This window comes from Lethenteron reissneri, unplaced genomic scaffold, assembly GCF_015708825.2.
Source record: "Lethenteron reissneri isolate LAM-NWPU_2019-01 unplaced genomic scaffold, ASM1570882v1 scaffold_1459, whole genome shotgun sequence".
Taxonomy (NCBI): Eukaryota; Metazoa; Chordata; class Hyperoartia; order Petromyzontiformes; family Petromyzontidae; genus Lethenteron; species Lethenteron reissneri.
The window spans coordinates 1-27,981 of NW_026891178.1; the positions used below are offsets into that span (position 1 = coordinate 1).

Here is a 27,981-nt window from a genome sequence, read left to right on the forward strand (position 1 = left end):
ACACGTATTTCTTTAGAACTGCTTTCCGTGAACCTTAGGTCAATGTCACCACCACCGTCAATGTCACTACCACCACCACCGTCAATGTCACTACCACCACCACCATCAATGTCACCACCACCACCATCAATGTCACCACCACCACCACCGTCAATGTCACTACCACCACCACCGTCAATGTCACTACCACCACCACCACCGTCAATGTCACTACCACCACCACCGTCAATGTCACTACCACCACCACCGTCAATGTCACTACCATCACCACCATCAATGTCACCACCACCACCATCAATGTCACCACCACCACCGTCAGTCACTACCACCACCACCATCAATGTCACCACCACCACCGTCAATGTCACCACCACCACCACCGTCAATGTCACTACCACCACCACCACCACCGTCAATGTCACCACCACCACCACCGTCAATGTCACTACCACCACCACCATCAATGTCACCACCACCACCACCGTCAATGTCACTACCACCACCACCATCAATGTCACCACCATCAATGTGACTACCACCACCACCATCAATGTCACCACCACCACCGTCAATGTCACTACCACCACCACCACCGTCAATGTCACCACCACCACCACCGTCAATGTCACCACCACCACCACCGTCAATGTCACTACCACCACCACCATCAATGTGACTACCACCACCATCACCATCATCACTACCAGTCACCACCACCACCGTCATCGTCACTACCAACCGCCATGTGCTAACAGGTGGCAGTGACGTCACGACGGCTCTTGTGATGGCGTCCGGGGATGGAATTCCTTTCCAGCCCAGAGGCTGCCTGCCCTGCGCCACGTATACAAACCCTCGTTGTGACAGGTCTCTCTAGGCTGGCTCAGCAGTTCAACTGCTGTGTTTTATCGCTCTCTCTCCAATGTCGGCAAGAAGCGCGCGGAGATTTTCCACCTCGTGACGTCAACGGCGATCGCAAAGTTGCAATTTAAAAAAATCTCGTGGTCAGAACGACGACCGGTTCCGCGCGTCCGTTTCGCACCGCCTCTGCTGCTGCTGTTCCCTTCCCAGTCACGGCGGAGAAGCAGTGCGGCTGCCAGGAGCAACTCCGCTGGAACGCCGACTGCAAGCTGTGCCCTTGGACCGTCGATCAATTCTTGTGCAAGTAGCCTCAAGACGCTGTCGAGGGATGGCCTCGGCTGAAATCCCGATTCCATTTGGTTTCAGCCGGGTCCTGTGGGTGTGTTTGGTGACCCCCCCACAAAGTTTGTTTGGGGCACCGGTATCATAGCATCCAGCATGCGCATGACTACGTGACACGATACATTACACGACTACAAACACTACACTTTGATACACTACACCTTGATACACTACCCTGCTATGCACTTGTCAACATCCGCATGTGGTGAATTTCCACAATGCAGAAACGCTGTTGCTTTTTGACCGTCGCCACTTGATTGCGGTTAGCAACTCAGTGGCGTTGTTGTTGTTCCTTTCTACTCCGTTCTTGTTGACGCCACGTTTGGCAATTCTACGAAACGTTCACTGGGCACAGTGAGGATGGACAATGCAGAGTGGTGTGTGTGAGTGAGTGTGTGAGTGAGTGAGTGTGTGAGTGTGAGTGAGTGTGTGAATGAGTGTGTGAGTGTGTGTGTGAGTGTGTGAGTGTGTGGGCACAGTGAGGATGGACAATGCAGAGCGGTGACCCCTACACAAGTGAGTTAGCGAGCCGCCCCTGCAGCATCCGTCATCATACCCTTCACTGAGCCGCGTGACGCTCTATACACTTTACACTTGAATACAATCTTGCAGAAAAAAGTCATTTTCTGTGTGTCTATCTCTGTGTGTGGACGTCGGGGATGCCTTCCTGAGTATGGAAACGGCGTTATACCGAAGCGATTGATAGTGTGGTGGTGGTGGTAGTAGGTGAGGTTTTCGTCGAGGATGCGTTCCTGAGTATGGAAACGGTGTTATACCGAAGCGATTGATAGTGTGGTGGTGGTGGTAGTAGGTGGTGATGGTGGTGGAGGCGAAGGGGCTGAGAGGGTGGCGGTGTTAATCACGTGACCACGTCATTTGCGAATTGACGTTAAATCGGAGTAACGCTGCATTTTCTGTGTTTTTTGGAGTTTGCCGTGTGCGTTTTGGGTCTCGATTAAGTCGGCTGTGGTGTTCACGATGGCGAATAGCGGTGCACTAGTTCCGCATCGATTGTTAATGATCACCAGGGGCGGGAGGAGTGGCGTCCTCATGGATCCCGTACCGCTCTCCAGCACGCCTTATCCCACTGGAACAGTTTCATTATCGATCAACTAGAATCTTTCGATTTAAAGCTTCTTTGGTGACTGCAGGGATTCATCTTCTTGGTTCTTTCGGTAAAGTCACGTAGAAGGGAAATAATAAAATAATACAAATAAAACAATATAATTCTCACGACGTTTCGGCCACAACGCAAGCAGCCGTCCTCAGATGAAGAACAGGTCTGTTGGAAAGACAGCATCTGAATGAAACACCACCAGGCTTGGCAGCGTATATTTAAGCCGGGATGGAGGGGGGAAGAGCGCCTTGACAAAATAATTTGCATATCAAGAGGAATTTAGCATATTTATGGGAAATGCAGATATGGGATTAGTACCACTTGTGAAATGCGTAGGAGGTGGGCGGGGGGTTTCAAAGTCATATTATGCCCGTGCATTATGCAGGATTAGCAGCATCAGAATCGTGCAACATTCGCGAGTTTCCTCTCCGTCTGTCCACGCGCGTGATGCCTCCCCAATTCGGTACTTCGGACGACGGTGAAAAAACCCCACAAATGGGTGCGGAGTGATGATGATGATTGATGACGATGGTGGTGGTGGTGGTGATGACGATGATGATGATGGTGATGATGATGGTGATGATGACGATGATGATGACGATGATGATGGTGACGATGATGATGATGCGATGGTGATGATGACGATGATGATGACGATGATGATGATTGATGACGATGATGATGATGGTGGTGGTGATGATGGTGATGATGGTGATGATGATGGTGATGATGGTGATGATGATGGTGATGACGATGATGATGATGATAGTTTAATGATCCAGGAGGCTGCGCGGTGTCACGGAGACTCTCCACTCAGTAGGGCCCTTCCACATTCGGGGTTTTTGATTTATGTTTCATCGCAGGATATTGTCAGCCAATGAGTAAGTTGCGTGTACCGCAAGGGTAGGAGGAAATCTGAACATCTCGGAGAAAAGCCGCTCCTTGCACGAGGGGGAAACACTGGCACAAGCGTCGTGGTGACGTCACCGCCACTTAGTGGCGAATGGCGGTTGTTGTGTTGGGTGTGGGGGTGTGTGTGGGGGGGTGTGTGTGAGTGTGGGGGTGTGTGTGGGGGGGTGTGTGTGAGTGTGGGGGGTGTGTGGGAGTGTGTGAGTGTGGGAGTGTGTGTGGGAGTGTGTGAGTGTGTGTGGGGGTGTGTGACTGTGTAACTGTATGGGTGTGAGAGTGAGTGTGTGGGTGTGTGCGAGTGTGTGGGTGGGGAGCGGTAGTGTAGTGGTTAGCGCGCTGCGCTATGAACCCGGCGGCACGAGTTCGATTCCCATTCACGGCTAACACCAGTGACGATTATCTGAACCGGTTCCCGGGCCTCAGCCTCAAATGAGTACCTGGTGCGGTGTGTAAACATCGCCACTGGGGAGACAAAGGCGGTAGGGCGTGGTGCTGGCCACCCACCCCCTCGTGTGCCGTTCTGGCCTTCATAGGTGCTCGCTAACAGCACTTGCCCCTACAGTCTGTTAAAGGCTATACGGGGGTTCTTAGTTCTTTGTGTGGGGGTGTGAGTGTGTGAGTGTGTGGGGGTGAGTGTATGTGTGCATGTGTGTGTGTGTGTGCGACCCACTCCCCGTGCCGACCAATCGGATGGAGCATCTGGCTGCCTGAACATCGTCACACGGCGAAGGTCTCCGACACTCGTCCTGTTCTCTCTTCGCGTCTGTTCATCGGCGGCTGCGCGTCCACGTCCCTGTCCCTACGCACGTTCTGCATTCCCAGCGCCACTGTCGAAAGAAGGACAAACAGAAGGTTCATCTTCTTGGTTCTTTGGGTAAAGTCATCACGTAGAAGGAAAATAATGAAATAATAAAAATAAAACATAAAGTCACGTAGAAGGGAAATAATGAAATAATAAAAATAAAACAAAGTCGCGTAGAAGGGAAATAATAAAATAATAAAAATATAGCAGAGTTACGTAGAAGGGAAATAATGAAATAATAAAAACAAAACATAAAGTCACGTAGAAGGGAAATAATAAAATAATAAAAATACAACATAAAGTCGCGTAGAAGGGAAATAATAAAATAATACAAATTACACATTAGGTCATGTAGAAGGGAAATAAATAATATTGACAAAAAAAAATAACTATCACGATGTTTCGCCTGCAACACAAGCAATCATCATCAGGTGTGAAATCCACAGCAAGAAAATTTGAAAAAAAGTGGCGGTTTGTCGTGACGTCAGCACCACGGACAGCGATTTGGCAGTTGGCCAGATGGACGAGTCCAACTCTGTGCGGGTCTTCACGCTCACGGCGACTTGCAGACGCAGCCCATTGTCTGCTCCCCCCTCCTCTTTTCCCCGAACAGAGATGGACTCGTCCATCTGGCCAACTGCCAAATCGCTGTCCGTAGTGCTGACGTCAGAACAAACCGCCACTTTTTTTCAAATTTTCTTGCTGTGGATTTCACACCGGACGACGATTGCTTGTGTTGCAGTCGAAACGTCGTGAGAATGTTTTATTGTTTTATATTTTTATGATTTCATTATTTCCCTTCTACGTGATGATTTTACCGAATTCAAGTTTCTACAATCAACCCACCCGAGCCTGCAACATGGCTTCATCCCAGAGGTCGCAATCAGGTACCCGATACCCGTACCCTACCCGTAAACCGGCCGGGTACGGGTAGGGTACGGGTACGGGTACCCGTTTGCGACCCTGGTGCGGCCGGGTACGGGTAAGGAATCAAAACCCGTTTGCGAGCTCTGGCGTGAACGTGAGACCTCGTCAGTGACACACCGAGTGTGGGGCCACGGAGAGAGAGAGCTCCGGCCGGCTACCCACGTCAATGCTCATTCACCAGGGGGGGCCGGGCGATCCGGCTGCCCGGGCCCTGAAGGCCGACGGCGTCTCCTCCTCCTCCTCCTCCTCGTGTTGTTCCCCTTGCAGACGGAGACGACGTAGACCACGACAGCCACAGGCGCCAGCACCCCGGCCACCAGCAGCCCTGCCCTGTGCGGCGGCGTCTCCCCTGGAGGGGCGGCGGTGGCCTCGCTCAGAGCCCCGCCGTGTGGCCGCCGTGGGGCTGCAGAGACACGGAGACGGGGGGGGGGGGGGGCTCAGGGTGACCCCCACTCGCACCCCTGCACCACCACCTCAAGCGGCGACTCGACACGGCTTCACGTGCAGCAGGGAGAGACACTCACTCAACACGGCTTCACGTGCAGCAGGGAGAGACACTCACTCAACACGGCTTCACGTGCAGCAGGGAGAGACACTCACTCAACACGGCTTCACGTGCAGCAGGGAGAGACACTCACTCAACACGGCTTCACGTGCAACAGGGAGAGACACTCACTCAACACGGCTTCACGTGCAACAGGGAGAGACCACCCATTCAACACGGCTTCACATGCAACAGGGAGAGACACTCACTCAACACGGCTTCACGTGCAGTAGGGAGAGACCTCTCACTCGGATTGACATCGTATCGAAATTGCGAAGAGTCGCGTCGCCGCGCGGCGAGCGTGGCCGTGTCAGCCACGGCGCAACCGGCGCCGCGAGCTCCGCGCTCGGCTCACCCGCAGCCGTCACGTCCTGCAGCTGCAGCAGCAGCTCCGCTTGCACGGCGGCGTTCCCCGCGGCGTCACAGCGGCGGCAGTCGACGCGGCACAGGGCGACGGGGCCGAGGCTCCCGGGGAAGTTGGGGATGCCGACGGAGCAGTCTCCCGCGAGCACGTCTCCCGCGGACTTGGCGACGCTCGAGTCGTCCGCCGTCTCGTCGCCCGAGAAGTAGATCTGCCAACGACACCGAGCGCGACGTGGGACGGTCGAGCGCGATCGCACGCGATGCCCGCCGTCGAATCGTCGTGAGCTGAGCCGGGCTCGGTGAGCTCGGTTAACTCCCTACACGGGAGAGCTCTTGGGCGATGGCAAAATATGAACGTTGAGTTTGCGTCGAGTTCTTGGTTCTTTCGGTAAAGTCGTCACGTAGAATGGAAATAATAAAAATAAAACATAATAAAATAATTCTCAGGACGTTTCGGCCACAACGCAAGCAGCCATCCTCAGGTGAAGAACAGGTCTGTCGGAAAGACAGCGTCTGTTGCATTCATCTTCTTGGTTCTTTTGGTAAAGTCACGTAGAATGGAAATAATAAAGAACAGGTCTCCACCTGAGGACGGCTGGTTGCGTTGTGGCCGAAACGTCGTGAGAATTGCATTTTATTATGTTTTATTTTTATTACTTTATTACTTCCGTTCTACGTGGTGACTTTACCCAAAGAACCAAGAAGATGAATCCCTGCAGTCACGAAATCAGCTTTAAATCTTAAGACAATCACTAGTCACGACTGACGTGAAATGCGAGCCCCACCAAGGTCATGTCTCCACTGGTGACGTTCTCTGCGTAGCGTCTGGGCATCGTGAACCACTGGACGACGACGTGGTCCAGGTGTGTGGCCAGTGGGGAGAAGGAGCAGGGGAGAGTGACGTTCTCTCCCTCCCTCACAGACAGACTCTTCGGGAGAGTGAGCTGGAGCTTGACAGCCAACGCCGCATCTGCAGAGAGACCGGTCACGCTCGTTACGCATACACCTTGTTGACCATGCAAAACAGATTTAACTACGCATCAAAACGCTATACCACAGAGCTCATGGCATTTCTGACCAACACCACCTGGCCAGTGAATTGAGACATGTACATCGGGCCCTCAGGACGAACGGATACTCTGACCGCACCATCCGCCAAGCTGTTTCTCCCACCATACAGAAACAGCCACTTGAAACTCCGATCAAAACCATCACGTTGCCATACATAGCAGGCGTGACCAAAAAGATCTCCAAAATTCTAAACAAACATAAGATCCAAGTCCGATTCAGTACAGTACATAACATCCGTGATCTAATTCCATCTGTGAAAGATGTCATTCCTGACTTACAATACCCTGGAGTCTACAAACTGAGTTGCAGTGGTGGTGATTGCTAGATTGGAGAAACGAAACGCCATGTCTCTGATCGTGTCCGCGAGCACAAGTCAGATCTGAAACACGGCAGAACTGATTCTTCCGCCGTTGCCGATCATTGCTACAACGCTGTGGGCTCTCATGAAATTGTCTTTTCCGAGACCAAGGTGCTCTGCAAACCTCCTGGCTACCATCAAGGGTTTTTACACGAAGCCATCCAAATATACAAACACAGACATAATTTCAACCGTGATGATGGGTACAAACTGAGAAATCATTGGAAAGATGTTATTGACCATGCGAAAAAGATTTAACTACACATATTTGGACCATCTTATTTGACAGACAACTATTCCTTAGTTACCGTACAGTTCACTGATAGACAGCCACTGGCACGCCCAGGGCGGTGTCACAGGGGTCGCATCGCCGTGAGCTCCTCGTCGTCCTCACGGTGGGAGATTTAAAAACAACTATGACAATTAGCAGGTGAAATGTGACCCTTTTAATCAAAAGTTACCTGGCCACAAATGCGGAAATTTATCGCAGAAAAGTCATCGGAATGCACGTCGACTCGAAATGTGGAGGAAAAAACAGAGGACCCGGAGACAAATCCACGCGGCCACAGGGACAGACTCGCAAACTCCAAATATACAGCAGCAGGCATCAGGGTCGGGATTGAACCCACGACCTCCTGTACACCAGGCGAGGTAGTTAACATCTCCTAGCCCCCGTGATGATGATGAGAGAGACACCGCAAACTCCAAATATACAGCAGCAGGCATCAGGCTCGGAATTGAACCCACGATCTCCTGTACACCAGGCGAGGTAGTTAACATCTCCTAGCCACCGTGATGATGACGATGAGAGAGGGAGACTCGCAAACTCCAAATATACAGCAGCAGCAGGCATCAGGCTCGGAATTGAACCCACGACCTCCTGTACACCAGGCGAGGTAGTTAACATCTCCTAGCCACCGTGATGATGACGATGAGAGAGAGAGACACGCAAACTCCCAATATACAGCAGCAGGCGTCAGGGTCGTGATCGAACCCACGACCTCCTGCATTCAAGGCGAGGCAGATCGCAGTGACCTCTCACCTAGCTAACGAAAGGGCACCGTCCAATGTGTGCTGGGTGAGTGTCTCTGGGTGTGAACTCACCCAGAAGGAGGAAGACGAACAGTGAGATGAGGACCGGCTTCATGGCCGGCTCTGTCTGCTGATGATCGCAAAAGAGAACGAGCCATTAGTCCATCTCACGGCCGCACTCCAACGGTTCACACTCCCTCACTTTCACATCACTCCGCTTCAACATCTTTCCATTCGTGACATCGGCGATGAGTTTCATCTTTTTGCATTCGGTTTTCCCATCTGCTATAATATAAATGCACGCTTAATTTCTACACGCCAGAGGTCGATACCCGGCTACCCGTACCCGGCCGGGATTTCATTTATACCTGATGATGATTGCTTGTGTTGCAATCGAAACGTCGTATGCTTGTATTAAATGTATTATTTTATCTTTACACGTGACTTTACCGAAAGAACCACCAAAGAGTAATTCCTGCAGTCACGAAAGCTCCAAATTAAGTTTGAATGTTTGCGTGTCGTTAAACCGACCATCAGCCGACACAGCCAGTTGGCAAGGTTTATCACGCGAACACACCGTGCCAATCTGTCACTGGAGAAGCACTAACCGGTTGTGTGTTGGAGTGTCTGTGTGTGTGTGTACACACGTACACACACACAGTGTGTGTGTGTACACTGTGTGTGTGTGTGTACACTGTGTGTGTGTCTGTGTGTGTACACTGTGTGTGTGTACACTGTGTGTGTGTGTACACTGTGTGTGTGTACACTGTGTGTGTGTATACACTGTGTGTGTCTGTGTGTGTGTGTACACTGTGTGTACACTGTGTGTCTGTGTACACTGTGTGTGTGTACACTGTGTGTGTGTCTGTGTGTGTGTGTACACTGTGTGTGTGTATACACTGTGTGTCTGTGTGTGTCTGTGTGTGTGTGTACACTGTGTGTGTGTACACTGTGTCTGTGTGTACACTGTGTGTCTCTGTGTGTACACTGTGTGTGTCTGTGTGTGTGTACACTGTGTGTGTGTGTACACTGTGTGTGTACACTGTGTGTGTGTACACTGTGTGTGTCTGTGTGTGTGTATACACTGTGTGTCTGTGTGTGTCTGTGTGTGTGTGTACACTGTGTGTGTGTGTACACTGTGTGTCTGTGTGTACACTGTGTGTCCGTGTGTGTACACTGTGTGTGTGTCTGTGTGTGTACACTGTGTGTGTGTATACACTGTGTGTCTGTGTGTGTGTCTGTGTGTGTGTATACACTGTGTGTGTGTGTACACTGTGTGTGTACACTGTGTGTGTACACTGTGTGTGTCTGTGTCTGTGTGTGTGTACACTGTGTGTGTGTATACACTGTGTGTCTGTGTGTGTCTGTGTGTGTGTGTACACTGTGTGTCTGTGTGTACACTGTGTGTCTGTGTGTGTATACTGTGTGTGTACACTGTGTGTGTCTGTGTGTGTGTACACTGTGTGTGTATACACTGTGTGTCTGTGTGTGTGTGTACACTGTGTGTGTGTACACTGTGTGTGTGTACAATGTGTGTGTGTACAATGTGTGTGTGTGTGTACACTGTGTGTGTGTGTGTACACTGTGTGTGTGTTCAGCACGCCCGGCGGACCCGTTATTCGATCCCGACTCCTGCCGGGGGAGGCGCTCCGGGCGCGGCGGGTCCGCTAGGAAAACTCGGGATGGCCCGAGGCCGACTAGGCCGCAGTCTTCCCTCCCCTCTGTTCTAGATGGTGACGGTGTTGCTGATGTTGTTGTTGATGCTGATGATGTTGTTGATGTTGATGTTGTTGATGATGTTGTTGTTGATGTTGTTGATGTTGTTGTTGATGTTGCTGTTGTTGTTGTTGCTGATGTTGTTGTTGATGCTGATGTTGTTGTTGATGCTGATGATGATGTTGATGCTGATGTTGTTGTTGATGCTGCTGATGATGTTGTTGATGCTGATTGCTGATTATGTTGTTGTTGATGATAATGTTGTTGATGCTGATGATGTTGTTGATGCTGCTTCTGATGATGTTGATGATATTGCTGCTGATGCTAGGGGTGGTGATGATGTTGCTGATGATGGTGTAGATGATGTTATTAATGATGTTGCTGATGCTGATGATGTTGTTGATGCTGCTTCTGATGATGTTGATGATATTGCTGCTGATGCTAGGGGTGGTGATGATGTTGCTGATGATGGTGTAGATGATGTTATTAATGATGTTGCTGATGCTGATGATGTTGTTGATGCTGATGATGTTGTTGTATATGATGGTGTAAATGATGTTTATTGATAATGTTGATGATCGCAAACATCAACATAATTTATTAATTTATTCAGTTAGGGTAGCCTCTCATTGTGGGAGGGGAGGGTCTTGTACCCCAGAAAGCGACGTCATGTCATCTGCTGCCGCGTGACGTCATGTCATCTGCTGCCGCGTGACGTCACGTCATCTGCAGCCGCGTGACGTCATCTGCTGCCGCGTGACGTCACGAGCTAACAGGAAGCTGGAGGTCCGCGCGTGAACTGCAATCCGAGGTGAGAAATTCTCATCGTCGTGGTGGTTGTGGTTGTGGTGGTTGTTGTTGTGGTTGTTGTGGTTGTTGTTGTTTACCAAGCTAGAGCCTCGCTCTCTCTCTCGTAGGGATGTCACTAGAGCAGCAGCAGCTTGTGAATCGATGTCCAAGTTGGAACTTTACAACGCGGGGCCTAGACACGCGGGGCCTTGCCTCCTGCCCTCGCCTGGTCGCGTTTGCTTTAATTCCCTCTCTTAAGTTTAATTTGTCTTCACGCGGCTCGCTACTTTGTCACTTTGGTTTATTGTAGATATTAACGCAGTTTTTTTTTTCGTTTTTTTACCAGCCCAAGCCCGCTTGAGCTGCTGTACCGCTCTTGTTTACAGAAGCTACCTGCCCACGACACAAGGTGGGTTTTGTCAACGCGTGTCTCGGTGTTTTGACTTAAAACTTTAGTAAGTGCAGCAATTCATATTCTTGGTTCTTTCGGTAAAGTCACGGAGATTAAAAAGAATAACAGATAATAATGTTAAATAAAATAAAAAAAATTGCAAATAAAGAATAAACCCACCACGTTTCGATCGCAACACAAGTGGTCTTTTTTTAATTTAATTTCATGATCTGTTATTTTTATTTCCTATCTACGTGACTTTACCGAAAGAACCAAGACTACGTGTGTCAATGTCTGTCTGTCAAAGACGCTGATGTTGAATGTGGAGGGGAAAACCGGGGCGGGGTGTCTGGTGTAAACTCCACACCACCACCGGTTTACCATGGCACTGTGTGTGACAGTGTCAAGTTTGTGTTTGCAGTAAAGTCTATCAACTCTGTGTGACAGTGTTGAGTTTGTGTTTGCAGTGAAGTCTATCAACTCTGTGACAGTATCAAGTTTGTGTTTGCAGTAAAGTCTATCAGTGTGTGACAGTGTAAAGATGGTGTGTGACAATGTAAAGTATATTAACTCTGATGAACACGGAGGTGATATCAAAACAATAGTTTATTTTAGTTTTCCTCTGGAACTCTTTATAAGAGTGGAAACAGGAAGTTAGCACAGCACACACACGTGCAGCAGCTGACGTCAGATCTGTTCATCCCATCATTCAAGGACATCTGAGCCTGGCTTCATACCGCTAAGTTGCCACTGAACAACATTCCTGCTGCGGAGGGAGCTGCTAGGAACGTCGGGTTGCTCGCTCAATGGCCTGCAGGGTCAACGGCGGCGTGGTGTATTCCGCAAATATGCCCGACTGTGAGGGCGGGCACAAGCCGGCGTGAGTAGGTTAAACGTTGAGTTTTATAAGGGCACCACGGGGTGACCAGCCCCTCCCCACCCAGTCCCACCCCTCCCACCCACCACCCAGCCCCACCCAGCCCCTCTCCACCCTCCCCACCCAGCCCCTCCCTTCACGACGGACACAATAATCCCCTGTGGGCTGGTGTAACCAGGAGGTTCCTACCAGTATTAATTTACGCATTTCTGCATAACACAAATAGGATTGTTTTCAACACCCTTTGCTATGTCAGCTGAATTTAGTTCTTATACATTTTTATTTTGTAGCCAGACAGCCGAAATTGTGTGCTCGGAGTTTTGGGTTCACATTCATTTTGAAGATACGAGGGCTTCCAGGCATATTTATGACCATTCACCCTCTCATTGTGTGCAATAACAGCCTGTGTGATGAATTTGGGAAACTGTTTCACTACATCATGAATATATGAATAAGTATAGACGTGTAAGTCACGTGTGACTGTGTATATATGCATTCCGCTGTGTCTCGATACTGACGTGTAGATGGTGTGGATATTCTTTTTCTGTCTGCAGCTGTCGCTTCCTCTGCAGAATTGGTCTGATGGAGCAAAGGCACTCGGCGCAGCTCGGTGCGACAAGGCATCAATGCGACCGGTGTGCATACAGCACGGATCGTCCTGCAAATTTGACACGGCACCAGAGAACTCACACAGGAGAGAAACCCTTCAAGTGCAGTGTGTGTGGGAAGGCGTTTGCACAGTCATCTACTCTTGTAACACACCAGAGAACACACACGGGAAAGAAACCCTTCAAGTGCAGTGTGTGTGGGAAGACGTTTGCAAAGTCATCTACTCTTGTAACACACCAGAGAACACACACGGGAGAGAAACCCTTCAAGTGCAGTGTGTGTGGGAAGGCGTTTGCACAGTCATCTACTCTTGTAGCACACCAGAGAACACACACGGGAAAGAAACCCTTCAAGTGCAGTGTGTGTGGGAAGACGTTTGCAAAGTCATCTACTCTTGTAGCACACCAGAGAACACACACGGGAGAGAAATCCTTCAAGTGCAGTGTGTGTGGGAAGGCGTTTTCACTTTCATCTACTCTTGTAAAACACCAGAGAACACACACGGGAGAGAAACCCTTCAAGTGCAGTGTGTGTGGGAAGGCGTTTACACTTTCATCTACTCTTGTAGCACACCAGAGAACACACACGGGAAAGAAACCCTTCAAGTGCAGTGTGTGTGGGAAGACGTTTGCAAAGTCATCTACTCTTGTAGCACACCAGAGAACACACACGGGAGAGAAACCCTACAAGTGCAGTGTGTGTGGGAAGGCGTTTGCACTTTCATCTACTCTTGTAAAACACCAGAGAACACACACGGGAGAGAAACCCTTCAAGTGCAGTGTGTGTGGGAAGACGTTTGCAAAGTCATCTACTCTTGTAACACACCAGAGAACACACACGGGAGAGAAACCCTTCAAGTGCAGTGTGTGTGGGAAGGCGTTTTCAGATTCATCTACTCTTGTAAAACACAAGAGAACACACACGGGAGAGAAACCCTTCAAGTGCAGTGTGTGTGGGAAGGCGTTTTCAAATTCATCTACTCTTGTAAAACACAAGAGAACTCACACGGGAGTGAACCCCGTCAAGTGCAGTGTGTGTGGGAAGGCGTTTGCACAGTCATCTGCTCTTGTAGAACGCCAGAGAACACACACGGGAGAGAAACCCTTCAAGTGCAGTGTGTGTGGGATAGCGTTTGCACAGTCAGCACATCTTCATGTACACCAGAGAACACACAAGCATCAGAAGATCCACCAGGAGTGGAGTCTGAAATCAGCTTGTGAAAGTCAAAGTTCTGCAATGAGCCCATCCCTCATCAAACAAGAACCGGACGACAATCCCAGCTTGGACACTTTGAAAGGTATCGAGGTGAAATGTGAAGAGGTGAAGGTGAAATGTGAAGAAGTGATGGTGAAGAGCAAAGAAGTGAAGGTAAAATGTGAAGATGAAGATTCAACTCCAAAATGTGACCTTCACATCGATGGAGGCAACGTGAAGCAGGAGGAGAATTCTGACTGTGAGGCAGAGCGAGGCAACTCCCAGCAGTTTGTGGAAGTGGAGGTGTGGGTGGCCTCCGAGACAATACAAAGTCAAATGGAGACCCGGTAGATGTGTAAGCCAGAGACGATGTCGCTCCAATAGATGCACCTTTGTCACAGGCCTTTAATGACAAGAATGTGAAGTTGAACACTCAGTTCCTAGGTTCAACCTGCAGGGTAAGGGTGGCCAGTCTTTGTGGACCTGTGTGTTGGGTTGATCTCTGACCAGCAGAGAGCCAATAAGCTCCCAAGCATTCACGATGTTATAATTGCTTTTACATGGTGCTTAATCCGCTCAGCAACTCTGAGTTTTGTATCGTACCTCGTCTCAAACATTCTAAGAGCACCCCAAGTGGCAGCTGCCCCTGTGTGGCACACGGTGGTGGCCCTGCACCGGCCTGCGTGTGGACAAGAGCCTGTCAGTAGGGGGCGATGGTTGATGTGTAATCTCAGTTGTGGAGTTTGTCGGTAATGTTTAGAATTTGCTACATTTTTGACCCAGTCGCCAACTTGCAAAGGCCTACTCGTTTTGAATTGTACAATTGTGTGTTTCACATCCACTGTTCAGTAGAGGGTGCATTCTTTAAATAGCTCCTTGTTAATAAGATGTTATCTAAACTAAATTATTCAATTTTGGAAGAACGTAATCAACCAGGTAGGGTGTTGACTTGTGTTGGCTGACTCTTGTGTTGTGTTGCATTATATTTCTAAGTTCACTGTTTGTTTTCTAATTCACTTGTTGTACCTGACGATGGTTGCTTGTGTTCCAATCGAAACGTCGTATTCTATAAAATTTCGTTCTACGAGACTTTACTGAAAGAACCAGAGAATAAGATGTTATCTGATGCAGTATATTTCACTGCAGTTATTCAATTTTGTGCATATGCCTGTCAATAATTTAGAATGAATACTTGTCTGATTGTGTGCGTACATGTAACACACTGTATGTACACAATGCACACACAGTGTACACACACAGTGTACACACACTGTACACACAGTGTACACACACACAGTGTACACACACACACAGTGTACACACACAGTGTACACACACGCACAGTGCACACACAGTGTACACACACGCACAGTGTACACACACGCAGTGTACACACACCCACAGTGTACACACACACACTGTGTACACACACAGTATACACACACACACAGTGTACACACACACACAGTGTACACACACAGTCTACACACACAGTGTACACACACACACAGTGTACACACACACACACACACAGTGTACACACACCCAAGGGGTCTCGATTCAAGAGATGGAGCAATGGAAAATGGATCTAAATCAACTTAAACTCCAACCCCGCTCTGTGACGTCACCACTCAGCATTACGTCATCCGCGTGAAACGCCAGGGGAGGTGTACCTCGCTAGTGACGTCATGTCACCAAGGATGTCACCCCCCTCCCCCCCGTCCACCGCGCTCTTGAACGTGACGTCACCTCCGCCTCGGTCACTGCAGATGTCGTTCCAATTGCCAATCCTTATTTGGGCAAAGCCACGCCCAGTGACTGGCGGCTCATTAACATAAAGAGTTCGTTAAAGCCGTCACGAGGTTATTGCAACGGTGTCATTAACATAATTTATTCATATTTAGTTACAGAGCCGCTCGTTGTGGGAGGGGCGTGTCTCGTGCCCAGGAAGTGACGTCATGTCACCTACTACCGCGTGACGTCACGAGGTAACAGGAAGCTGTCGCCCCGCGCGTGCAGTGAAATCCGAGGTGAGAAATTCTCATCGTCGTGGTGGTTGTTGTTGTGGTTGTTGTTGTGGTTGTTGTTGTTTACCAAGGTAGAGCCTCGCTCTCTCTCTCTCGTAGGGATGTCAATAGAGCAGCAGCAGCTTGTGAATCGATGTCCAAGTTGGAACTTTACAACGCGGGGCCTAGACACGCGGGGCCTTGCCTCCTGCCCTCGCCTGGTCGCGTTTGCTTTAATTCCCTCCCTTAAGTTTAATTTGTCTTCACGCGGCTCGCTACTTTGTCACTTTGGTTTACTGTAGATATTAACGCGGTTTTTTTTTTCGTTTTTTTACCAGCCCAAGCCCGCCTGAGCTGCTATAACGCTCTTGTTTACAGAAGCCACCTGCCCACGACACAAGGTGGGTTGGGGTTTTGACTTAAAACTTTAGTAACTGCAGCAATTCATATTCTTGGTTCTTTCGGTGAAGTCACGGAGATTAAAAAAAATAACAGATAATAATGTTAAATAAAATTAAAAAATTGCAAATAAAGAATAAACCCACGACGTTTCGATCGCAACACAAGTGGTCTTTATTTAATTATTTCATGATCTGTTATTTTTATTTGCTATCTACGTGACTTTACCGAACGAACCAAGACTACGTGTGTCAATGTCTGTCTGTCAAAGACGCTGAATGTGGAGGGGAAAACCGGGCAGTGTGTGACAGTGTAAAGTATATTAACTCTGATGAACACGGAGGTTGTATCAAAACAATAGTTTATTTTAGTTTTCCTCTGGAACTCTTTATAAGAGTGGAAACAGGAAGTTAGCAGCACACACACGTGCAGCAGCTGACGTCAGATCTGTTCATCCCATCATTCAAGGACATCTGAGCCTGGATTCATACCTCTAAGTTGCGATTAAACAACATTCCTGCTGCTGCGGAGGGAGCTGCTAGGAACACGTCGGGTTGCTCGCTCAATGGCCTGCAGGGTCAACGGCGGCGTGGTGTATTCCGCAAATATGCCCGACTGTGAGGGCGGGCACAAGCCGGCGTGAGTAGGTGAAACGTTGAGTTTTATAAGGGCACCACGGGGTGACCAGCCCCTCCCCACCCAGCCCCACCCTCCCCACCCACCACCCAGCCCCACCCAGCCCCTCCCCACCCTCTCCACCCTCTCCACCCAGCCCCTCCCTTCACGACGGACACAATAATCCCCTGTGGGCTGGTGTAATCAGGAGGTTCCTACCAGTATTAATTTACGCATTTCTGCATAACACAAATAGGATTGGTTTCAACACCCTTTGCTATGTCAGCCGAATTTAGCTCTTATAATTATTTATTTTGTAGCCAGACAGCCGAAATTGTGTGCTCGGAGTTTTGGGTTCCCATTCATTTTGAAGATACGAGGGCTTCCAGGCATATTTATGACCATTCACCCTCTCATTGTGTGCCATAACAGCCCGTGTGATGAATTTGGGGAAACTTTTTCACTGCATCATGAATATCTATGAATAAGTATAGACGTGTAAGTCACGTGTCACTGTGTATATGCATTCCGCTGTGCCTCAATACTGACGTGTAGATGGTGTCGCTTCCTCTGCAGAATTGGTCTGATGGAGCAAAGGCACTCGGCGCGGCTCGGTGCGACAAGGCAACAATGCGACCGGTGTGCATACAGCACGGATCATACTGCAAATTTGACACGGCACCAGAGAACTCACACGGGAGAGAAACCCTTCAAGTGCAGTGTGTGTGGGAAGGCGTTTGCACAGTCATCAAATCTTGTAGAACACCAGAGAACACACACGGGAGAGAAACCCTTCAAGTGCAGTGTGTGTGGGAAGGCGTTTGCACAGTCATCTACTCTTGTAAAACACCAGAGAACACACACGGGAGAGAAACCCTTCAAGTGCAGTGTGTGTGGGAAGACGTTTGCAGAGTCATCTTCTCTTGTAAAACACCAGAGAACACACACGGGAGAGAAACCCTTCAAGTGCAGTGTGTGTGGGAAGGCGTTTGCAGAGTCATCTTCTCTTGTAAAACACCAGAGAACACACACGCGAGAGAAACCCTTCAAGTGCAGTGTGTGTGGGAAGGCGTTTGCAAAGTCATCTACTCTTGTAATACACCAGAGAACTCACACGGGAGAGAAACCCTTCAAGTGCACTCCGTGCGGGAAGGCGTTTGCACAGTCATCAAATCTTCATGTACACCAGAGAACACACAAGCATCACAAGATCCACCAGGAGTGGAGTCTGAAATCAGCTTGTGAAAGTGAAAGTGTCGCAATGAGCCCATCCCTCGTGAAACAAGAACCAGAAGAAAATCCCAGCTTGGACAATTTTAAAGCTATCGAGGTGAAATATGAAGAGGTGAAGGTGGAATATGAAGAGGTGATGGTGAAGAGTGAAGAAGTGAAGGTAAAATGTGAAGATGATTAAAGTCCAGAATGTGACCTTCACATCGATGGAGGCAACGTGAAGCAGGAGGAGAATTCTGACTGAGGCAGAGCGAGGCAACTCCCAGCAGTTTGTGGAGGTGGAGGTGTGGGTGGACTTCCTAGACAATACAAAGTCAAATGGAGACCCGGTAGATGTGTAAGCCTGAGACGATGTCGCTCCAATAGATGCACCCTTGTCACAGGCCTTTAATGACAAGAATGTGAAGTTGAACACTCAATTCCTAGGTTCAACCTGCAGGGTAAGAGCGGCCAGTCTTTGTGGACCTGTGTGTTGGTAGATCTCTAACCAGGAGCGAGAGCCAATAAGCTCCCAAGCATGCACTATGTTATAATAATTGCTTTTACATAGTGCTAACTTAATCCGCTCAGCAATACGGAGTTTTGTGTCGTATCTCGTCTCAAACAAGAGCACCCCAAGTAGCAGCTGCCCCTGTGTGGCACAAGGTGGAGGCCCTGCACCGGCCTGAATATTGTCAAGAGCCTGTCGGTAGGGGGCGATGATTGATCTGTCATCTCAGCTGTGTCGTTTGTAGGTAATGTTTAGAATTTGCTAAATTTTTGACCCAGACGCCAACATGCAAAGGCCTACTCGTTTTGAATTGCACAATTGTGTGTTTCACATCCACTGTTCAGTAGAGGGTGCATTCTTGAAATAGCTCCTTGTTAATAAGATGTTATCTAAACTAAATTGTTCAATTTTGGAAGAACGTAATCAACCAGGTAGGGTGTTGACTGTTGTGTTGGCTGACTTGTGTTGTGTTGCATTATATTTCTAAGTTCACTATGTTTGTGTTTTCATTCACGTGTTGTACCTGATGATGGTTGCTTGTGTTCCAATCGAAACGTCGTATTCTATAAAATTTCGTTCTACGAGACTTTACTGAAAGAACCAGAGAATAAGATGTTATCTGATGCAGTATATTTCACTGCAGTAATTCAATTTTGTGCATATGCCTGTCAATAATTTAGAATGAATACTTGTCTGATTGTGTGCATACATGTAACACACACTGTACGTACACAATGCACACACACCGTGTACACACAGTGTGTGTACACTGTGCATTGTGTACACACACAGTGTGTACACTGTGCATTGTGTACACACAGTGCACACACACAGTGTACACACACACACAGTGTACACACACAGTGTACACACACAGTGTACACACACACAGTGTACACACACAGTCTACACACACAGTGTACACACACACAGTGTACACACACACAGTGTACACACACAGTGTACACACACACAGTGTACACACAGTACACACACACAGTGTACACACACACACACAGTGTACACACAAACACACTGTACACACACACAGTGTACACACACACAGTGTACACACACACTGTGTACACACACACAATGTTCACACAATGTACACACACACAGTGTACACACACACAGTGTACACACACACAGTGTACACACACAGTGTACACACACAGTGTACACACACACAGTGTACACACACACACAGTGTACACACACACACACAGTGTACACACACCCAAGGGGTCTCTGTTCAAGAGATGGAGCAATGAAAATGGATCTAAATCAACTTAAACTCAACCCCGCTCGGTGACGTCACCACTCAGCATTACGTCATCCGCGTGAAACGCCAGGGAGGTGTACCTCGCTAGTGACGTCATGTCGCCAAGGATGTCACTCCCGTCCCCCGCGCTCTTGAACGTGACGTCACCTCCGCCTCGGTCACTGCAGACGTCGCTCCAGTTGCCAATCCTTATTTGGGCAAAGCCACGCCCAGGGACGGGCGGCTCATTAACAGAAAGAGTTCGTTAAAGACGTCACGAGGTTATTGCGACGGTCTCATTAACATAATTTATTCATATTTAGTTACAGAGCCGCTCGTTGTGGGAGGGGCGTGTCTTGTGCCCAGGAAGTGACGTCATGTCACCTACTACCGCGTGACGTCACGAGGTGACAGGAAGCTGTCGCCTCGCGCGTGCAGTGAGGTGAGAAATTCTCATCGTTGTTGTTGTGGTTGTTGTGGTTGTTGTTGTGGTTGTTGTTGTTTACCCAGCTAGAGCCTCGCGCTCTCTCTCGTAGGGACGTCAATAGAGCAGCAGCAGCTTGTGAATCGATGTCCAAGTTGGAACTTTACAACGCGGGGCCTAGACACGCGGGGCCTTGCCTCCTGCCCTCGCCTGGTTGCGTTTGCTTTAATTCTCTCGCTTATGTTTAATTTGTCTTCACTACTTTGTAACTTTGGTTTATTGTAAATATTAACGCAGTTTTTTTTCTTTTTTTTACCAGGCCAAGCCCGCTTGAGCTGCGATACACCTTGTGTTGTGGGCGACATGCCCACAACACAAGGTGGGTTTTGTCAACGCGTGTGTCAGTGTTTTGACTTAAAACTTTCGTAACTGCAGCAATTAATATTCTTGGTTCTTTCGGCAAAGTCACGTGGATAGAAAATTAAATAAAAATAACGGTTAATAAAATTAATCAAAATAAACAAAATTGTAAATATATAAAAACCACGACGTTTCGATCGCAACACAAGCGGTCTTTATTAATTTAATTCTATTATCTATTACTGTTATTTCCTATCTACGCAACTTTACCGAAAGAACCAAGACTACGTGTGGAAATGTGTATCGGTCAAAGACGCTGCACGCGTGCTGATGTTGACTCTAAATGTGGAGGGGAAACCCGGGAGATTCGGAGGAAAATCCACGCGACCACGGAGAGAGAGACACGCAAACTCCAAATATACAGCAGCAGCAGCAGCAGGCGTCAGGGTCGGGATCGAACCCACGACTTCCTGTATACCAGGCGAGGTAGTTAACATCTCACCATGGAGAGAGAGAGAGAGACACGCAAACTCCAAATATACAGCAGCAGCAGGCGTCAGGGTCGGGATCGAACCCACGACTTCCTGTACACCAGGTGAGGTAGTCAACATCTCACCACGGAGAGAGAGAGAGAGACACGCAAACTCCAAATATACAGCAGCAGCAGCAGGGCCGGGATCGAACCCACGACTTCCTGTACACCAGGTGAGGTAGTTAACATCTCACCACGGAGATACGAGGGCTTCCAGGCACATTTATGACCATTTGCCCTCTCGTCGTGTGCAATAACAGCCCGTGTGATAAACTTGGGAAACGTTTTCACTGCATCATGAATATGTGAATGAGTCTAGATGTGTAAGTCACGTGTGACTGTGTTTTTGCATTCCTCTGTGTCTCGATACTGGGAGTGGATATTCTTTTCTGTCTGCAGCTGTCGCTTGGTCTGATGGAGCAAAGACGCTCAGCGCAGGTCGATACGACAAGTCAACAATGCGACCAGCGTGGATACAGCACAGATCAGACTGTAAATTTGACACAGCACCAGAGAACACAAACAGGAGAGAAACCATTAAAGTGCACTGTGTGTGGGATGGCGTTTGCATGGCCATCAGTCCTTACAAGACACCAGAGAACACACACGGGAGAGAAACCCTTCAAGTGCACTGTGTGTGACGAGGCATTTGCATGGCGATCTTCTCTTAAAAGACACCAGAGAACACATACAGGAGAGAAACCCTTCAAGTGTACTCTGTGCGGGAAGGCGTTTTCTGTTTTCCATCTTCTCGTAATACACCAGAGAACACACACGGGAGAGAAACCCTTCGAGTGCAGTGTATGTGGGAAGGCATTTTCACAGTCATCTGTTCTTAAAAGACACCAGAGAACTCACACAGGAGAGAAACCCTTCAAGTGCAGTGTGTGTGGGAAGGCATTTTCACAGTCATCTGTTCTTAAAAGACACCAGAGAATACACACAGGAGAGAAACCCTTCAAGTGCAGTGTGTGTGGGAAGGCATTTACACAGTCAACTGCTCTTGTAACACACCAGAGAACACACACAGGAGAGAAACCCTACAAGTGCATTCTGTGCGGGAAGACGTTTTCAGATTCTTCCAATCTTAAAGTCCACCAGAGAACACACAAGCATCAGAATATCCACCAGGAGTGGAGTCTGAAATCAGCTTGTGAAAGTCAAAGTGCTGCAATGAGCCCATCCCTCGAGAAACAAGAACTGGAAGAAAATCCCAGCTTGGACACTTTTAAAGGTATCGAGGTGAAATATGAAGAGGTGAAGGTGGAATGTCAAGAAGTGGAAGTAATATTTGAAGACGAAGATTCAAGTGCAGAATCGGACCTTCACATTGACGAGGGCAACGTGAAGCAGGAGGAGAATTCTTACTGTGAGGCGTGGGTGGACTTCCTAGTAGGCCTCGGCAAGTTCAGGTAATTTACCCTTTTTACCAGGTCAAAGGGTAAAGTGTAGGGTAAAGGTAGCTCGGAAGAGTTACCCGGTAGGGTAAAGGTAGCATGAAGTATTACCCGGTAAATACGGTACCTAAAAGCTCCGTGGCGCAGTCTGTGGCCTCCATTTAATAAGTAATATTTTTTTAAACTTTTTTAAAACACGCTTTAATGAAATGTACAGTACTAGTAATGGCAGAACTCCAGGAAGTGGCCCCGAAGCTTGCCATAACGTAAGGGACCGTGGCCAATTACAGCCAACGTCAGTTGATTGTGAATAAATTAGACACAAGCCGAAACATAACAAAAAGAATGTTTAAAAATGTGTTTTAAAATTTGTTATGATTGAATATAGTATTGTCATCAGTATGACATAAGTATACCAAGTTTGCAGTCGATACCACATTGGGAAGTGGGTTATAATTGAGTTACAAGATTTGAGGACATAACAACGATAACAACAGAGTGAGTTGGAATAATTGAGAGTTTTCTATATGAATAAAGTGCTCTACCTTATAGCATTTACCGTTATAAACCGTTTTCATGTGTAGTAGTACCCCAGTAATCACCCTTTAATTGGGTAATTTGTATGTGGTAAAAGGCTCGTTGCTTTTTAACTTTTACCTTACCTTGCCGAAGCCTACTTCCTAGACAATACAAAGTCAAAAGGAGACCGGTAGATGTGTAAGCTTGAGACGATGTCGCTCTAAGCTATGCACCTTTGTCACAGGCCTTGAATGACAAGAATGTGAAGTTGAACACTCGGTTCCTAAGTTCAACCTGCAGAGTAAGGGCGAGTGGCCAGTCTTTGTGGACCTGTGTGTTGGGTAGATCTCTGACCAGGCGCGAGAGCCAACAAGCCCCCAAGCATTCACGATGTTCTCATCATAATTGCATTTATATGGTGCTTGCTTAATCGCCTCGGCAACTCGGAGTTTTGTATCGTATCTCGTCTCAAACACTCGAAGAGCATCCCAAGTGGCAGCTGCCCCTGTGTGGCACAAGGTGGTGGCCCTGCACCGGCCTGCGTGTGGACAAGAGCTTGTCAGTGGGGGGCGATGGTTGATGTGGCATCTGAGTTGTGTAATTTGTCGGTGATGTTTAGAATTTGCTAGTTTGACTCGGACGCCAACATGCAATGGCCTACTCGTTTTGAACGACACACTCGTGTGTTATACATCCACTGTGGAGTGGACGGTGCATATTGTTTAAAATAGCTTCTTAATGAGATGTTATCTGATGCAGTATATTTCACTGCAGTAACTACATTTTGTTAAAATGCCTGTCAATAATTTAGAATGAACACTTTTCTGATGTGTGTACATGCAACATTTGATCTATAAGGGTCAAACATCGAATAAGTGATGTTAGGACAAAGTGTGTGTTTTTGTAAGTAACCTGGACAGATCACTCGGGTGAGACCCGTTGATTTGTGGTACAGGTCAAAGGGTATTTTTGTGTTTCGGGAAGTATCTGTCTCTGGAGCAACTCATTGTCTTTGAAATAGGGAGCACACTCGAATCATCCGTCAGTTACAAGGCGTACCGCTTAAAAGTTACACGTAGAGGAGATACATTCTCTACAACACGAATTATAATTTTGTATTACGTGTTGACAGATTTTGTCAAACTAGGGCGAGAAATAGTCCTTGCTGATTCACGTCTGGAGGTTAGTAGCTATCAGTTGAAGCAAGTCCAGCTGCTGTTGAGACGCTGCGCACCAGTAAGGGTCACCAGGTGGCTTGCACTGAATCAGTGATGCGCTCCCAGAAGGCCGTGATGATTACAGTTTAAATAATTCCTTTGTTTCGTGGAGAGAACGATAAATGAAATATGTAAAGTCTGGATTCTTTCATAGCAAAGGAGGTAATTTTAAGAACACATTTGAAATGAATTTTTTTACAATCTTGTATTCAGTTACAAGACAGAGCACATTTAGTAGATACATTCTACACAACGCTAATTAGGATTTTGTATGACGTCTTATGTTGGTGAACTAGGACAAGAAATGGTCCTTGCTGATTCACGTCTGGATGTTGACAACCGTGGGTTGAAGCAGGCCGGGCTGCTGGTGAGACGCTGAGCACCAATAATGGTCCCCAGGTGGCTTGCACTGAATCAGCGATGCACTCCCAGAAGGCCGTGATGATTATAGTTTGTGTTGTTTAAACTGTGGCATTGTTTCACCTGTGCCATTGTTTCGACTGTGGCATTGTTTCGACTGTGGCATTGTTTCGACTGCGGCATTGTTTCACCTGTGGCATTGTTTCAACTTGGCATTGTTTCACCTGTGGCATTGTTTCAACTGTGCCATTGTTTCAACTATGCCATTGTTTCACCTGTGGCATTGATTCAACTTGGCATTGTTTCAACTGTGCCATTGTTTCAACTGTGGCATTGTTTCAACTTGGCATTGTTTCAACTGTGCCATTGTTTCAACTATGCCATTGTTTCACCTGTGGCATTGATTCAACTTGGCATTGTTTCAACTGTGGCATTGTTTAAACTGTGCCATTGTTTCAACTGTGGCATTGTTTCAACTGTGGCATTGTTTCACCTGTGCCATTGTTTTGACTGTGCCATTGTTTTGACTGGCACCGAGAGAATGAACCAGCGGCCGCTGCGTTGCAAGTTGAGTGTGCAGAACCACTGCACCACACCCCAGAAACCACTGCACCTCAACACCCCAGAAACCACTGCACCACAACCCTGGCCATTGACCGAGCAACCCAACGATGCTACCAGCTCCCTCCGCAGGACAATGTGTTCACACTGCGACTGCACGCAGAGGTGAGGCAATAGCTACAGGTCTAGGCATGTGTGACGTGTAAGTGTTGGCCGACCGTCATTCTCTGTTAGACATTAGGGACGCCTAAGATGTGACGTGCGTTTTTGTCCAGCCTGCTCGTGTTGACATCCAGTGTGACACAGACAATGTACCGTGCTGTAGATTGCAACGAAAGTCACTGACGACAACCTACCAACAGGAAATAAACATTTGCAAAGTCACTTGTTGTTCAGTCTTATGTATGTGGTTGCATCAACAATGATTTAATATGCTCTGTTTTTCTGTGTGCGCATATGTATAGTGCACACGTGTGCGTGACGTCAGGTGTGCCGTTCAGTGCGATGACGTCACGTCTCCTAGGGTACTTAAGGGAGACCCCGTGACGTGAGCGGGGTCACCGTGGTAACAGAGTAAGCAGGGTGAAGAGGGAACCAGGGGTAGAGAGAGGGATAGAGTGGTGAGTCTGGGAGAAGCCGGTGGTAGCCGTAGAGGCGCTTCTCTCTCCGCTCGGTGTAGTCGGCAGAGTCCCCGATCCGACACGAGAGAGAGACCGGAGCCAGCCGGCAGGGACCCGCACTCAGAGTAGGACCCCCCTAGCCCCTGGGAGTTGTGCACCCTGCTGTGTGTGTTAGTGTCACTAACAGCTTCAATAGACCCTGGGAGTTGTATACCCTGCTGTGTGTGTTAGTGTAACAGCTTCAATAAACCCTGGGAGTTGTGTACACTGCTGTTTGTGTTAGTGTCACTAACAGCTTCAATAAACCCTGGGAGTTGTATACACTGCTGTGTGTATGAAATAGCAACAAAAAATCTAACCTGAAAACTATAGACAGGTATTAAGCAGACAGATATCACCAAGATACATAGAGAGAGTAACACAGGTACAGAGAGGGAGATCGTCTCTGTGGCGTGGCCTTAAATAGACAGAGGGGGGGCGGAGGCAGAGGGAGGGAGGGGTTAGAGACAAAATGTACATGTCAATGAGTACGAAGAGACGCATAGTAAAGTAACGCAGGCTTGAACATTAGGAGAGAGGGAGAAAGAACACACTAAAATAACCTAGCAAAATATCGAAATGTTATGTAATACAACACAGAGAGTCGGTTAACACACAACGCATAGCCTGGTCGATTACGTATTTCAAAGATTGCTAAGTTAGAATTTAAGTGTGAAAGTTCCAAAGAAAGACAAAACATAAAAACAAGAGGAACGGAGACACAGACAGAGCAGAACATAAGAACGACAAAAAACGAGTGGAGACAGGAAAAAGTACACTAAATATACAGGCAGAGAGAGAGAACAAGGTAAACTTGGTGGTTCAATCTTAATTTTGGAGCTGTCGTGACTGTATCTTGGTGATGTCTGTCTGCTTGTAAGTCTGTACCCAGCTGAGCGCCGCTGGTGCGAGCTGTGACCAGCTGTGACGAGCTGTGACGAGTTGTGACGAGCTGTGACGAATTGTGACGAGCTGTGACGAGCGGCTGGCCTCGTGACGAGCGCCATGGCCAGTGGGAGGGGCTTCCACGCAGAGTGGTCCAGAGCGTCTGGGGGGGGGGGTAGGGGGGGGTAGGGGGGGTAGGGGGGTCTGCAGGGGGGGTGGTTCTGGCCCCGCAAGAGTTCCCCGAGTGGAGTGTTGTGGCTGCGTGGAGTTTGGATGTTCTCCATCTGCTCTGCGTGGATATCGTCAGATTCATCTCATTTCCTCCCATAAGTGAAACTAAAATGTGACTGGTATGGGCCAGACGTGGGTGGGGCTGTTTGGAGAGGGGAGGGTGGGGAAGGGAGGGTGGGGTGGGGCTGGGTGAGGAGAGGAGGGTAGAGGGTGGGGCTGGGTGGGGAGGGGAGAGTGGAGAAGGGCTGGGTGAGGAGGGGAGGGTGGGGAGGGGCTGGCTTGGAGAGGGAAGGGCTGGGTGGGGGTGGGGCTGGGTGGGGTGGGGCTGGTCACCCTGCGGTGCCCTTATAAAACTCAACGCTGGTGCCCGCCCTCACAGTCGCCCTTATTTTCAGAATTCACCACGACACTGGTCCTGGTGCCAACGAGGTTGTGGGGGGCCGCTGGCGTGGGGGGCGGGGGGGGGCATGGCTCCCGTGTCCAGAAGCAGCTCGTGACGACGACGACGACGACAACGACGACGCGTCCTCGTCGTCACCCTCGCTCACCCACGCGGCGCTACAGCTTGAGGGACGACGACGCGTCTTCGTCGTCACCTTCACTCACCCACGCGGCGCTACAGCTTGAGAGACGACGACGCGTCCTCGTCGTCACCCTCACCCACGCGGCGCTGCAGCTTGAGGGACGAGGCCGTCGTGCGCTCCTCTCAGAGGACGCTTCTTGTTCGCATGCTGACCACGGGCATTGTGCGCTTAGCGCAGAGAAGATTCCTCGCGTGAAAAGGTTTCAGTTCGGCGTCCTGGCATCTTAACGCGGCTGTTTTGTTGCCAGAAAAAAAAGAGGAAACCTGTTCTCATCGTGCGATCAAATCGGACTTTTATTCGCACAGAAACACCTCGACAACTCATCACCACGTGGCACGACACCCCC

At 48.6% G+C, this 27,981-nt stretch overlaps 3 protein-coding genes across 4 annotated transcripts; 2 read left to right on the plus strand and 1 right to left on the minus strand.

Moving 5' to 3' along the window:
- Positions 1-3,397: 3,397 nt before the first annotated feature.
- On the minus strand, positions 3,398-10,699 carry LOC133362377 (uncharacterized). Of its 2 annotated transcripts, none has more exons than XM_061581308.1 (6): positions 9,936-10,699; positions 8,396-8,450; positions 6,648-6,832; positions 5,855-6,071; positions 5,134-5,358; positions 3,398-4,053 (listed from the first exon to the last, which is right to left on the minus strand). In XM_061581308.1, exons 2-6 carry the CDS (start codon positions 8,436-8,438, stop codon positions 3,944-3,946), a joined length of 780 nt encoding a protein of 259 aa, XP_061437292.1. In that variant the 5' UTR covers positions 8,439-8,450; positions 9,936-10,699; the 3' UTR covers positions 3,398-3,943. The 2 variants fall into 2 exon arrangements, with proteins under 2 accessions (XP_061437292.1, XP_061437291.1); XM_061581307.1 differs by having other exon boundaries at positions 8,396-8,453.
- Positions 10,700-10,833: 134 nt separating this feature from the next.
- LOC133362376 (zinc finger protein 883-like) lies at positions 10,834-19,183 on the plus strand. The gene is made up of 4 exons (XM_061581306.1): positions 10,834-10,850; positions 11,175-11,237; positions 12,651-13,835; positions 17,571-19,183. The coding sequence occupies exons 3-4, from the start codon at positions 12,679-12,681 to the stop codon at positions 18,331-18,333; spliced, it is 1,920 nt and encodes a 639-aa protein (XP_061437290.1). The 5' UTR covers positions 10,834-10,850; positions 11,175-11,237; positions 12,651-12,678; the 3' UTR covers positions 18,334-19,183.
- Positions 19,184-21,069: 1,886 nt separating this feature from the next.
- Positions 21,070-27,678, plus strand: LOC133362378 (zinc finger protein 892-like). The gene is made up of 3 exons (XM_061581309.1): positions 21,070-21,176; positions 21,622-22,045; positions 27,536-27,678. The coding sequence occupies exons 2-3, from the start codon at positions 21,637-21,639 to the stop codon at positions 27,676-27,678; spliced, it is 552 nt and encodes a 183-aa protein (XP_061437293.1). The 5' UTR covers positions 21,070-21,176; positions 21,622-21,636.
- Positions 27,679-27,981: the final 303 nt, after the last annotated feature.